The sequence below is a fragment of the Adiantum capillus-veneris genome, chromosome 9 (genome assembly GCF_014529385.1).
Source record: "Adiantum capillus-veneris isolate H3 chromosome 9, ASM1452938v2, whole genome shotgun sequence".
Classification (NCBI taxonomy): domain Eukaryota; kingdom Viridiplantae; phylum Streptophyta; class Polypodiopsida; order Polypodiales; family Pteridaceae; genus Adiantum; species Adiantum capillus-veneris.
The window spans coordinates 142,476,995-142,489,720 of NC_140939.1; the positions used below are offsets into that span (position 1 = coordinate 142,476,995).

Below are 12,726 nucleotides of genomic sequence, written 5' to 3' on the forward strand. Positions count from 1 at the left end.
AACCCTTCTGGCTGCTGCATGTAAATTTCCACATCTAAATCACCATGCAAGAACGCTGTCTTGACATCCATTTGGTGCAAAACCAAATCCAATATAGCAACCAATGCAAGAAAGAATCTCAATGTAGTCATCTTGACCACTGGAGAGAAGACTTCATCAAAGTCAATGCCTTGTTCTTGCTTAAAGCCCTTGGCAACAAGCCTTGCTTTGTACTTTGGCTGACTATCATGAGCGGTGATCTTATACCTGTAAACCCATTTACAAGGTAGAGCCTTTTTGCCCTGTGGTAATTTAACCAACTTCCATGTCTGGTTTTTATGCAGAGCTGTCATCTCTAACTGCATGGCCAACTGCCATTTTTTCGAGTCAACCACTTGTAATGCTTCCTTGTAACAAGATGGTTCTCCGCAATCTGTGAGCATGACATAATTTAGAGATGGCACATAACGATCAGGTGGTTTGGAGACATGCTCAGAACGTCTCACCACAACTGATTCTGCCTCTCTAGCCACTATAGGTTGTTACTGAGCCTGACCATGCTGTCTTGATGTGCTAGCACTAGGTCCATCTTCCCTGAAGACAACTCTTCTGATCTCCTCTGTCTTCTCTGGCTTAGCGTGAAACTTGGCTTCATTGAAATGCACATCATTGCTACGAATAAGCTTTCTGGACTCAGGATCCCAAAGCCGGTAACCCATCTCGCCCGATTCTCCGTAGCCAAGAAATATACACTTCTTGCTCTTTGGTTCTAACTTATTTCTGAACTCCTTAGGAATATGGCTATAAGCTTCACAACCAAAGACTCTGAGATGCTTATACGAAGGTGCCTTGCCTGTCAATAGCATCTCGGCCACTGCACTCTTATCTAGAACCCTACTAGGAGACCTGTTGATCAAATGGACTGCTGTAGCCACTGCTTCCGCCCAAATCCATCAGGCAACTCAGCATTTGACAACATGCTTCTGACCTTCTCTTGTATGGTTCTATTCATACGTTCTGCAACCCCATTCTGTGAAGGATTATATGGTGCAGTAAGTTCCCACTTAATCCCTTTTGCTTCACAAAAGTCTTGAAAAGCTTTGGAAACGTACTCTCCACCATTGTCAGTTCTCAAGCACTTCAGCTTCTGACCACTCTGATTCTCCACCAGCTGCAAGAATGTCTTAAAGACCTTGAGCACCTCATCCTTGTGCTTCAAGAAGTAAACCCATACTTTGCGAGAATAGTCATCTATGAATTTACAAAAGTACGCTGCTCCCCCTAGTGACAAACTAGGCATTGGTCCGCATAGATCACTGTGTACAAGAGCTAACCGTTCGTCCCTACGATTCCTCTTTGATCTGTGCGGTTCCTGTGTTTGCTTACCATAAACACAATGCTCACAAAACTCAAAATCTTGAAATGAAAAGCCAGGCAAATAACCATAATGAGAAAGTATTTCCATTCCTCTTTTTGACATATGTCCCAACCTACGATGCCACAGTGACACACTTGGCTGCTCAATCACATTAATTACATGGTTTTTAACCTCTGAAACATGTAAAGTGTACAGAGTTCCTGACTTGCTGCCATGTGCTACAGTCATCGAACCTTTGGAGATCTTCCAAGCGCTGTTCCAAAAAACTGTCACATAACCCGCATCATCCAACTTCCCTGTACTAATCAAGCTCTTTCGGATTGCTGGAACATGTCTGGCATTCTTGAGCCATAAAGAAGAGCCATTCTGAAACTTCAACTGCACATCTCCCACTCCAAGTATGTCACAAACCTGCTCATTGCCAAGTCTGACATAATCTTTAGTAGCCACATATGATGTAAACCACTCTTTGTGCGGAGAAACATGTAAAGATTCCCCTGAGTCGATAATCCAATCACTCATAGCATGTCCATCCTCTTCAGTCAAGAAAACAGAATCAAGATTGCTTGTAAGGAAGATGTCACCAGCTGCTATACCAGAATCACTGTCTGAACCAGATCCTGTGACATTCACCTCTTCAATCTTCACTGAACTCTTCTTTTCATCTTGCTCAGAACTCTTTGTTTTTCCTTTTTCTTGTTTCCACTTCGTACAGTCTTGCTTCATGTGACCCTTCTTGCCACAATGGTAGCGTTCTATGTCATCCTTTGACTTCGAATCACGAGACTTACTTCGGTTTTGTGCCTTCTTACCCTTCTTCTCTTTAAACTGTTGTCTCCCTCGAACGACCAAAGCACTATTGCCTTTGCCTTTGTCAATGTTCTTCCTGTTCACTTCCTCTGTGAGCAAGCTACCTTCTACATTGGCACTTGTAAGACCTTCTGGCACGACAGAATTACTTAACGCTGCACGAAAAGTATCCCAACTTTCTGGCAAAGTGATTAAGAGAAACATAGCCTTCACTGAATCTGGAAAGACTATCTCCTGTGCTGTTAACTGGCTGAAAATTGTGTGAAATTCATTCAGATGATTTGACATGGCTGTCCCTTCCTTCATCTTCAAATCCACCAATTTCTTGAGCCAGTAAATCTGAGAAGCAGCACTTTGTTTCTCGTACATACCACATAGCTTTTGCCATACGCCATACGCTGTAGTCTCTTCTGCTACGTTGAAGTAAACATTTTCTGCCAGTGTCAGCATGATTGTGGAACAAGCTAACTCGTCAAGCTCTTCCCACTCATCTTCATCCATACCTTCTGGTCTCTCCCCTTTGAGCTTCAGTGGCTTCACTTGTTTTTTCTGCACCAAAACCTGCCAAATCTGCTTCTTCCAGAATGGAAAGTTTGTGCCATCCAGCTTCTTTATGTTGTAAAGAGTCTCACTTTGAGAAGATGCCATATCTGCCAAACTGTTTACTCCTGAGAAAAATCCGGCAGAGTTTCCCCTGTAAACTGGCCTCTGTACACAGTAAATAAGCTGTAATCAACAAGCTGAACACCTCTCCTCAGGAACTGTCAGTATTTTGAAATTTTTTGACAGAGTCTCCCCTGTAAACTGAGCTCTGGGAACCAAAAGATAGCTCAAAAAACAATCATAAATAGCTGACCAGTGACAAATCTAAAAAATCTCTGTAATATGCTGTCCTGTAAGCATACACTGTCTCCTCTCTGGGCGATGACAGAACCTGTATCTGTCTCAAGACTGAACCCTGAACAATGCCTCAACGGCCTGACGCATAAGATGCAATCCAGTGTCTACACAAAGTCATACATCCTAAGGGATAAAAGTCACCGAAGAGGATGCGTGTAGAGGGGAACTCCAGCAACCTAATCCACCTCACACTGGGTAACCCAGCCCCCAGTGCTTGGCTTCAAAAAACCTCACACACGACCCTCTCAGATGGCTCAGCAAACTGCCCAGAACTAGCATACATCCTATAATAGACCAATCACTGTCCTATGACCGCTGCGGCGGTCTGTCTGCCAGCGTGACTCACAACTAGCAGACCCACAATCACAGTACATCAATCTGCAATACATGCCAGTGGTGTCAAGCCGTCGTATGGCCACACCTCCCCTGGAACCTGGCAAGCACAAGAAGTAGCAATGTAGACTGCAATATATATATCTGATGATATATATGTGTACCTGGTCTATAGATGATGCTCTGAAGACTAATAAGTGATGTATGTCAATGCCGATATTGATGTCGACCACCTCCTGCTTGCCAATCTACACAAGACGGATTTCTTTGCGGCTGAAATCTATCTTCTGCTGTAGTGCTCAGAACGAAATTCTGAGGGCATAAACGGCTTCGAAAGGGGGGTAAAATTGGAGGTCACCTGATGGAAACGCTCCCGGGACGCCGAGTGTGAATTTTCGAACTCCGGATCCAGAATCTGTCGGAAAAGTGCGCGCGCGTGCGATTGCGCAAATCCGCACTGAACCAAGGCTCTGATACCATTTGAAGTCGCGCAGCGGAGCGTGGGTCGACTCTCTCACACACACACACACACACACACACACACACACAGTGAGCTTACACAGTACAGTACGCAGAGAACTCTTAGAAGGGTTATCTCCCAATTCCTTAGTATTCACAAAGTGTAAGTTAGTATATACAAAGAGTTAGAGGGAAGTGAGTTAGGCGGGCGGGCGGCCATATCCGCATAAGAGGCCACTTGGGCTTTAATCCCAACAAATACTACTTGTACTCCTTACCTCGATAGAGTTTTGCAATGCTTGCTCTCCAAAGAGTTGTTCCTTTCGTGGACTAGTAAGGTCTATGTAGGGAACATCCACCAATGGAGCAACCATGGTAGTAGAATTTGAGACCGTGTCATCTTTGACTAGCACCATGAAATTTGTAGAAAGAGATTCATCCACAACATAAAACTCCTCTCTCAAGTGATTGCTTGTGCTCTCCATTGGCACTATCAACTCTTCACTCCCAACCATGAAAATTGCATGCAAAGCAGAAAAAGTTTGTGGCGAAACATGCGCTTGTAGATATTTAACCCCAAAGATAATCTTCCCATTAGTAAAGGGAAAAGCCCTTTTGAAAGAAGGGAATACTATAGTGCATGACATAATAGTCGAGTAGAAATCTCTTGCAGGAGATTGAAAAGATGAGAGTGAAAGTGTTTAGTTGTATTTAGAGGATTTAAGAGAATTTTATATTGGTCTTAGTAGTTATTAATAATATTTGATAATTTTCAAAATCCATATTAAATTATATTTGTTAAAATTGTATTGCCCTCCCCTAATCGCTCTACATCTCTCTCTCCCTCCCCCCCCTCTCTCTCTCTCTCTCCCCATGTGGACTGCCCACATCCCCATCTCTCTCTCTCTCTCTCTCTCTCTCTCTCTCTCTCTCTCTCTCTCTCTCTCTCTCTCTCTCTCTCTCTCTCTCTCTCTTTGAATCTCTTTCTCTCTCCCTCTCTCTTTCCCCGTGTGAACCCACCCCAACTCTCTCTCTCTCTCTCTCTCTCTCTCTCTCTCTCTCTCTCTCTCTCTCTCTCTCTCTCTCTCTGGGTGGCCGGTGTCGTGCCGCTTTGCAACCATGGAGTGAAAGACGAGGATCTGTGTGCATTTTCAAGGTTTTACCAAACTGATGATTTAGGCCAGATTCTTCCATGAAATTAGAAGATGATTGGAATGTTTGCATTATGTGGGTTTTGTAAACCAAACGTGCCTCAAAGTGAACCAATTGGGATGACAGATGGAGAAGGAATGAAGGGCTCGTTTTCTACTTAAAAATGTAGAACTTGAAGTGATGAAGGAGCAAGTCCAGACGGCTCATCAAATAGAGCTACGGAGCCCAAGATATTGGATTTTGAAGGTGCAGTGTGTTGTAGATCCTCGTTAGGAAGGGCACCTGGGCACAGGTGGCCCAAGTGTATGTCAATGTATAGATGCATAGTGCTCAAGTTACGGAGCATGCTCCTATTTTCTGATTGCAGATTAGAGCTATGGATTCTTGGTTATGGTCATTTGAATTTTTATCTTCGTGCCCACTGGACCACATGGGGAGTCATGCCATCTTGCATCTTCTGGACCACGACAAGGTTCTAGAGGGTAGTATGGACCAAGATAAATCAACAGGAACTGATAGCACTTCAATCAAAGTCCAAACCCGAAAGTTGTTATAGTTTGAAGCGAGCGCTCGGTCTCGACGTCATGGTACCGGTTTGTATTTTGGCAGTTTGGATGGCCTCGAGAAGAGGGCCCAAGAAAATCGAGGTGCAAACCGCATGGGCAGGTTTGGAGTCAATGGTCAACTCTATCAGACGATTTTATTGGCCCGGTTATCATATCACTGTGCAAAGAATAGTATGCAATTCAAAGAGGGTGTAGGACAAAACTCTGCAAGGGCTTCAAATGGGATTTTCAAAGGATATTAGGTGGAAGTTACTCACGTGCTGCCACGTGGCACGGAGAAACCCCACATGCGAGTATTTGACGTTGATGTTTGGGGTACAAGAGGTGGGCCGTGAGCCTTAGCGTGGGCTATGGTGTGGGCGCTGTGTGGTGCTGCATTGGCCGCTCAAGGCACTGTTTTGGTCAAGGCCGGTGGCCTGCAACAATCACAGGCAGAGGTGGTGGTTCTTGACATTTTGCACGCTATGAAGGGATGATGGAGACATGCTTCAGGTTTGGAAGATTGAACTTCAAGACAAATTAGTTACCTGTTTGAGACCACTAGAAACTAGAAACTATGTGGATGTCAATTATATTATTGATGAGATCACATATAAGGCCAGCCAACTGGTGGCAAGGCGTGGCATAAAGAGGTGACCGGTGCTTATGGCCCACAAACATGGATGCGAGGGGTGGTGGTTTTGGGGGGCGGGGTGCGTAGCCAATCAAGTGGAGAGCCAAGGTGACAAGCGAGAGAAAAAACGCGGAGCAGGACAAAGGAATACAATGAAATTTATGAGAATCGAAAGAGAAAGTGAGGGAAGAATAGTAAGGGTATCTTGTGACTTCTAAGGAGAAGTGAGAAACAAGGGCAAAACAGGGTGGTTCAATTTTGTTTGATTAGTGCCGATCTGGACAGTGAGGGGAAAGACAGAGAAATGATTTCTTTATCATGGTTTACATTGACTTACTCTCTCCATTTCATTGATGATGTGTGGATTATGGGTTCTTGGTTTGTGCTTGGTCGTTTGGATATGGCCGTTGTGCTTAGTCTGCCACAATGCCATTGTGAGATGGTCGTTGCCCTGTGACTACATGTTGCCCTCCCGTGCAAGAGCAGTAATTCCTTGCACATATAGGACCAAAGGATACACACTATTGTGTAGGTAGGGTTGCACAACGAGGGACCAAAATGGCGGAGATCTACACTACACTAAGACGACAATGGCAAGGGGGGTGGGGTTTTTGTACACGTGATGATGGCATTGTAAGTATATCTTCTATCTTCAAATTCCTAGCTTTGTTGGGAATATCTAGGGAAAATTGATTGGATGTCAATGAAATGGACCCATTAGTTGTTTGATTAAAAGGTACAGTCGTTGACCCACACAATTCAACATTTTACATAAAGATCCATAGGTCCATTAGTATTAAGGCCCTTTATCTACACATTGGGGACAACAAGTCAGCTTGCATGATGCGCTTAAAACTACCTTCTGCAAACCATCAAAAGGGCCTTTTGTAAATGTGGGGGGTTGTTGAAGCACCCCCCCCCCCCCCCCCCCCCCCCCCCCCAAAGCTTGGTATGGCTTGGTTCTTGAGAGACTCTTTCACTGCTCCTCTGCCTTCTACTGGTGCGCAAAGGATTTCCTTTATAGGTCCTTTAGCCTTTTATCCTACCTACATCCCAACAAGGGTAAATGAAAAGTCACTTATTAATAGAATGCACTTTACAAGGTGACAGACTGACGTGGTAGACAATATGGATTTTCGTTATTTGCACTGACAGCTGATGACATGGTAGAGTGTACGGATTTTTATAATTTGTGTTGACTGCTTTTTTTGGCAGTTTTGGGACCTTATGCTTTTTGGACAAATCGCTTTTGAGTTAAATTGCTTTTGGGGCTCTGATTTTGGCATCCCTTGTAAGAATAAATAAACCCTTAGGGACCTTACTCTACAAAGCATCTAGACCCAGAGTCTGAGAGCAGAGGTCCCCTCAGGAGTTGTACTTTGCTTAAGCAATAATATAAAAATAAATGTACCTAAAGGGGCACCAAATTTTGGGGCTCTGATTTTGGCATCCCTTGTAAGAATAAAAAGACTCTTAGGGGCCTCACACTACAGAGCATCTGAACTGAGAGTCTGAGAGCAAGGTCCCCTCAGAAGTTGTACTTTCCTTAAGCCTTAATATAAAAACAAATACCAAAACAAGGGTCAGATTTTGGGGGACGAAACTACGACGGGCCGTGTCGACCAAATTGAACTGTGATTTTAAAGTTTTGAAGTATTTTAAGTGATTCTCTCGTGTGTAGTGCCGCATTCTCAAGACTTGGAGTGCCCAATCCTATGATAGACCAAATTGAATTATGATTTTAAAATTGTGAAGTATTTCAAGTGATTCTCTCGTGTGTCGTGTCAAATTCTGGACTTGGAGTACCCAATCCGATAATATTGGTATAAGAAGGATGAACAAGCCTCTCATTATTTTGGATAATAATTTATCCATTCACCTCGAAAACCACCACAAGATTGCAAGCAAGGCATTCATTGAGGAAGCTATGTATGGAAACCATTGCCATTGATCTTTGCCCACTAAGGTGATTGTCTTGAGGCATCAGTCTTACCAAGAGTCTTAGTGAATTCGAAACCCTTTCATAACATGAAAATTAAAATATTATCAACAAGAAGTGTTGATTAATACATAGATTTGATATAGGTTCTAGAAGCCAACGTATGGGGGTAGGAAATGGATATAGAAAGGTAAGAAGGATGTGTTTAGCTCGAAACTACACCTTTGTGTAAATTACAAGAAAGTTAGAAATAGTAAGTCAGTAAGTTCACATCCAAACATTCATTAGCCCAAGTTGTTATATTATCAAGTGTTAATCCGAAAATGGAGGATTCACAAGCTATGACTCCCTGTATATTTCTTCATTCACCAAGATCTTCAGCAAGCTTGTAAGGGCACATAGAGGGATTGAGAAATAGGTGATATGCAAAGCGAGATTGCAATAAGTATCTGCTCAAGAGCTCTACATAGCCTAAATGAGTATGTCGCCCCAATCTTTTTTTGATTTCTTTTCGTAGGAATCTTAAGAGATGCTCTTATAGGTTTGAGCCTCTTTGAGGGAGAAGGTGGCACGTGGAGGGGCAGAGAGAGAAAAAGATAGCTTCCATGTGTTATCATGAAGAATTTTGTATTTTTGGAATAATGATTTTTTGCGGGCACTGACAGTGGAAATGCCACGAGCCTACAGTCGATGAATAAGAAAATTGGAGGCGACGCATTGAGTGCAAGAAATACTGAGCATATGCATCGGCTATGGGGAGAGGCAGGTGCATAGATGGAAGTCTCTCTCTCTCTCTCTCTCTCTCTCTCTCTCTCTTTGTGGTGCGTCCTTTTGGAGGAGTTGCAGAGTAGGGCTCCATTCTCTCAAGAGGGTCTTGGAACCAAAGGTTCTGCATGCGATGTTTGCAGGTGCACAAACTTCTTGTGCTGCACTGAAGCGAGGGAAGCAAGATGCAGCTGAACAGCTTAAATACGATGGAATAGGTTGCGCAGAAATTCATCACAACGGGTGGGCGTCAGCAGGTCGGCATGGAGAGCATGCGGTTATCTCAGTTCGATTTGCCTGCACAGGAGGTCTCTGTTGTCTGGTCTGTGCAGACATGGTGATTGCGCATGGCAAGGGAAGGAGGTCCATTGCTGCGATGACCACCAAGAACAAGACGCAAATCGAACACGACGTGGGAACCACCGAACGTAAATCTTTTCTTTTGGTGGAGAGCAGCAAGAAGGAATCTTCTCCCTTAATTAATTAATTGAATCGCAAAAGAGCCAATATATGATTATGTAAGTGACAATTGGAGCTTTTGATTGGTATTTGTTTCAAATGGCACATCTGAATGTTTTGAACTTCAATTTCTTTTTGTTCGTTCGTTTTAGAGGGCACAACGATCTTGCAAGCTTCTTATCTTGAGAACAACATGCAAAAATAACATGCCGATGTTGGGGGTAAATGGGTTCGTGAGTTGAGCGTTGGGCTGCTCCCTATGGGAAACATAAAAGACCAAATCCACAACACCAAGAAAAGATCGAATAACACTTAGATTACTTAAAATTGACACCTTGAAAGACTTAAGCTGCTAATGTTTAACCAAACTAGGATTTGATTACAAATGGTGGCTGCTAATGGCACTCCTAGAGCTTAATCCTCCCAAAATCAGGCTAAGAGAGAATAAATTAACCCTCGTTACACCTTGAAAAGCTTATCCACCTTAGTGTTCTTGTTGTTAAAGTTTTAGATCGGGTGCTTCTTTGCATTGGTCGAGAGAAAGAGAGAGTGATTTAAATCGATCTTTCCTCTTGCTTCGCATCTCCCACTTCGTACCTATGCTTGGTATCTCTTCTTTCAAACTGAAGTCAAACCCGTCACACCAAGGTCGATCCGAGCTCCCTTGCTTTGTTCTTTGACTTCAATGTCGTTAGGAGAGAAAGAGACCATGATATTGATCTCCCCCATTTACAATAGATTTCTTCTGTGTTACGATAAAGAGCAAGAGAGATTTTGAAGCTTGCACTCCTTTGTTAGCTTCTTTAAGCGAAGAGAGAGAGAGAGAGAGAGAGAGAGAGAGAGAGAGATTTTATTATCATCCTCGGAGGTCAAATATGACCTATGGGACAAAAGTTACATGTGATGTAGTATGTGTATGGCTGATGAGTGACTCTCGATGCTCCAAAATTGTGGTGATGACAATTACAATGGAGAGACCACACTACTGTGGCTGGAGAGGAAAGTGTGTAGGTCTAACTCATGGTTGAAAATGTGAGAGAGGCAAGTTCAAATGTGACCAAAAGCTAAGCACTCTAGTAGTGTGTGGTACTCAAACTCGCAAACTTGCAGCGAGCATAATGTGCCCCAGTTGATTTGACTCTTCTTCATTTCTCGAATTCCTCGTCTCGCATCGAAGGAAACGGAGCTAAGCCGGATGGCTGTGATAGTGTGTATCACTGACAAGGGGATAGGCTCAAGCATGTAACTGTGAGTACAGTTTCCTCTTTCATCAAAGAATATGGTTTTGTAGTTGGGAGAAATATGGGTGGTATAATGTATGAATCGTGATCCAGCGGATTTCTCCCTAGTCATAATACATTGGCATTGTAGACAAGCTTCATTCACTTGGGAGTCAATTGAAACATCATGTAGCAAGTGTAATGCATCCCATCTCCCAAACCACTGCTTTATGTCTTGCATCCATCCCGTGCTTAAGTTCTTGCTTTTATGCATCTTTTGAACTTTTCTGCTTGCTTCCCACGCAATTGTAGGAAGTCAATGTGGGGGGTTTTGACGCATCTTTATCATGTACTCGACAACCCTTTCCATGCCCATAACCTCAATTGGAGGAGATCCCAACTCAAGAAGTAGGAGCATATATGGTGTCTTAACTTGGAGAAAGTTTGTAAGAAAACTCTTTTGGATATTCCCAAACTCTTTCCAAGTAGGCTTAGAGATGCTCCCGTCTCACACTTCAACGGGGCATAAAGAAGAACCGGTGTCACCAATGCATCAAAAAGGTACTTCTTGAGAACCCAACACGAGAGAGAGAGAGAGAGAGAGAGAGAGAGAGAGAGAGAGAGAGAGAGAGATCTTGAAGCCTAGCTTTTTTTCCTGCTTGCTTTCTTAAGTCAAGAGAAAGATAGAGAGAGAGAGAGAGAGAGAGAGAGTTTTCTTGCAATCGAGCTCCCTCATTCATTGCCTCCTACTTCTTTCTTAAAGAGAGAGAGAGAGAGAGAGAGGGAGAGAGGGGGGGAGATAAAGAGAGAGATAGCATAATCTCCCCTTTCGAGCTTCCTCCCCGAGCTTCTCTCATAACTCTTGCTTTCCCCAAATAGAGAGAGAGAGAGAGAGAGAGAGAGAGAGAGAGAGAGAGTTCTTCCAATCCTCTTTCTTCCCTGTATATATTCCCCCACCACACAATATTTTCTCTTATTTTTAATATGCTACCCCCCCTCCCCTCCCCCCACAATAGTCACAGCATCATGACTCATAAGGTGCGAAACAAGGGGTTGATGATGTGTCATGGTTCACCTTGGATCATTACAAATTTAGCCGTGAGTGGTACCAAATGGAGCACTAGGAGTTGTTGAAGATTTTTTGCTTCAGGGCTGACTTCTCTCGCGCTCCCCACAGTCTAGCAGCGCGAGCCCATCTTTTCCTCCTCCTTGCTCGTTGCACTCAGCTTTTCCATACTTTTCCCACTATTCACACTAATAATAAAAAAGACTTTTTATTCACCCTATCAGTGTCCATTCCTTGGGAGTTCACTTTCATTGGGGAAGCCATTATAAGGCCATTTGCCTTCAAGGTGCAAGCGGAGGTGATAGCATTTGGTGGAAGGCATTCTATTAAAAGAACCAGAGCTTCCTTGCCACAGTCAGGTTGGGCATATACCACAATCAATGTACTACAAGAGATGACTTACACAATATTTAAGAGAGCACATCCAAGACTGGAAGCTCCTCAAGCACTTTTTTGTGCTCCTTAACGTGCCACATTTGGCATAAATACTAACTAATACATTGTCAAAGCTCATCAACCACTTTATGCCCTCTAAAATTCATCACATTTGGCATACATACTAATCCAGTCATCACCACCACACATCCCATTTGGCATTCTCAAGCACCCTATTTGGCCTAGATATCGACCAAAGCAATATCAAGGTGAACTTTAATACATCCACTTCCATTTTTCAGGGTCCACCTTTAAAAAATACCTATAGCACGTGCATTCAAGAGGTATTTTAAAAACCCCTATACACACATACACTTCATTATGAATTAAAACACCCCTCTTCCTACATAAACTTGTAAATTTTTTTCAATTTTCCATTTTTAAATCCCCCTTATACATGTATTTCAAGGGTCCACCTTTAAAAAATACCTATAACACATACGCTCAAGAGGTATTTTAAAACCCCCTCTACACACATACATTTCATTATGAATTAAAAGACCCCTCTTCCTTCATAAACATGTACCTATTTTTTCAAATGTCTATTTTTAAATCCCCCTTGTACATGTATTTCTATAGCTCTTTGGTATATACAAAACCCCTCCGAGTGAACTCATGTGCTACATTTTACATATTTGAGTGGACCCTCTCC

General features: G+C 43.1%; 1 protein-coding gene across 15 annotated transcripts in view; it reads right to left on the minus strand.

Annotated features, from left to right (window-relative positions):
* The window catches only part of LOC147451290 (uncharacterized), a 64,914-nt gene that overhangs the window by 18,830 nt on the left and 33,358 nt on the right, over nt 1-12,726 (minus strand). For 2 of the 15 annotated variants that reach the window (XM_086520260.1, XM_086520266.1), the window contains exon 4: nt 11,613-12,336. The exons of 11 other annotated variants lie outside the window; for them this stretch is intronic. In XM_086520260.1, coding sequence (XP_086376386.1) covers nt 12,313-12,336 — 24 coding nt within the window. In that variant the 3' untranslated portion in view covers nt 11,613-12,312. Of the gene's footprint in view, nt 1-7,204; nt 7,237-11,612; nt 12,337-12,726 lie in introns of those variants that run through there. 2 more of the 15 variants (XM_086520262.1, XM_086520272.1) reach the window with 2 other exon arrangements.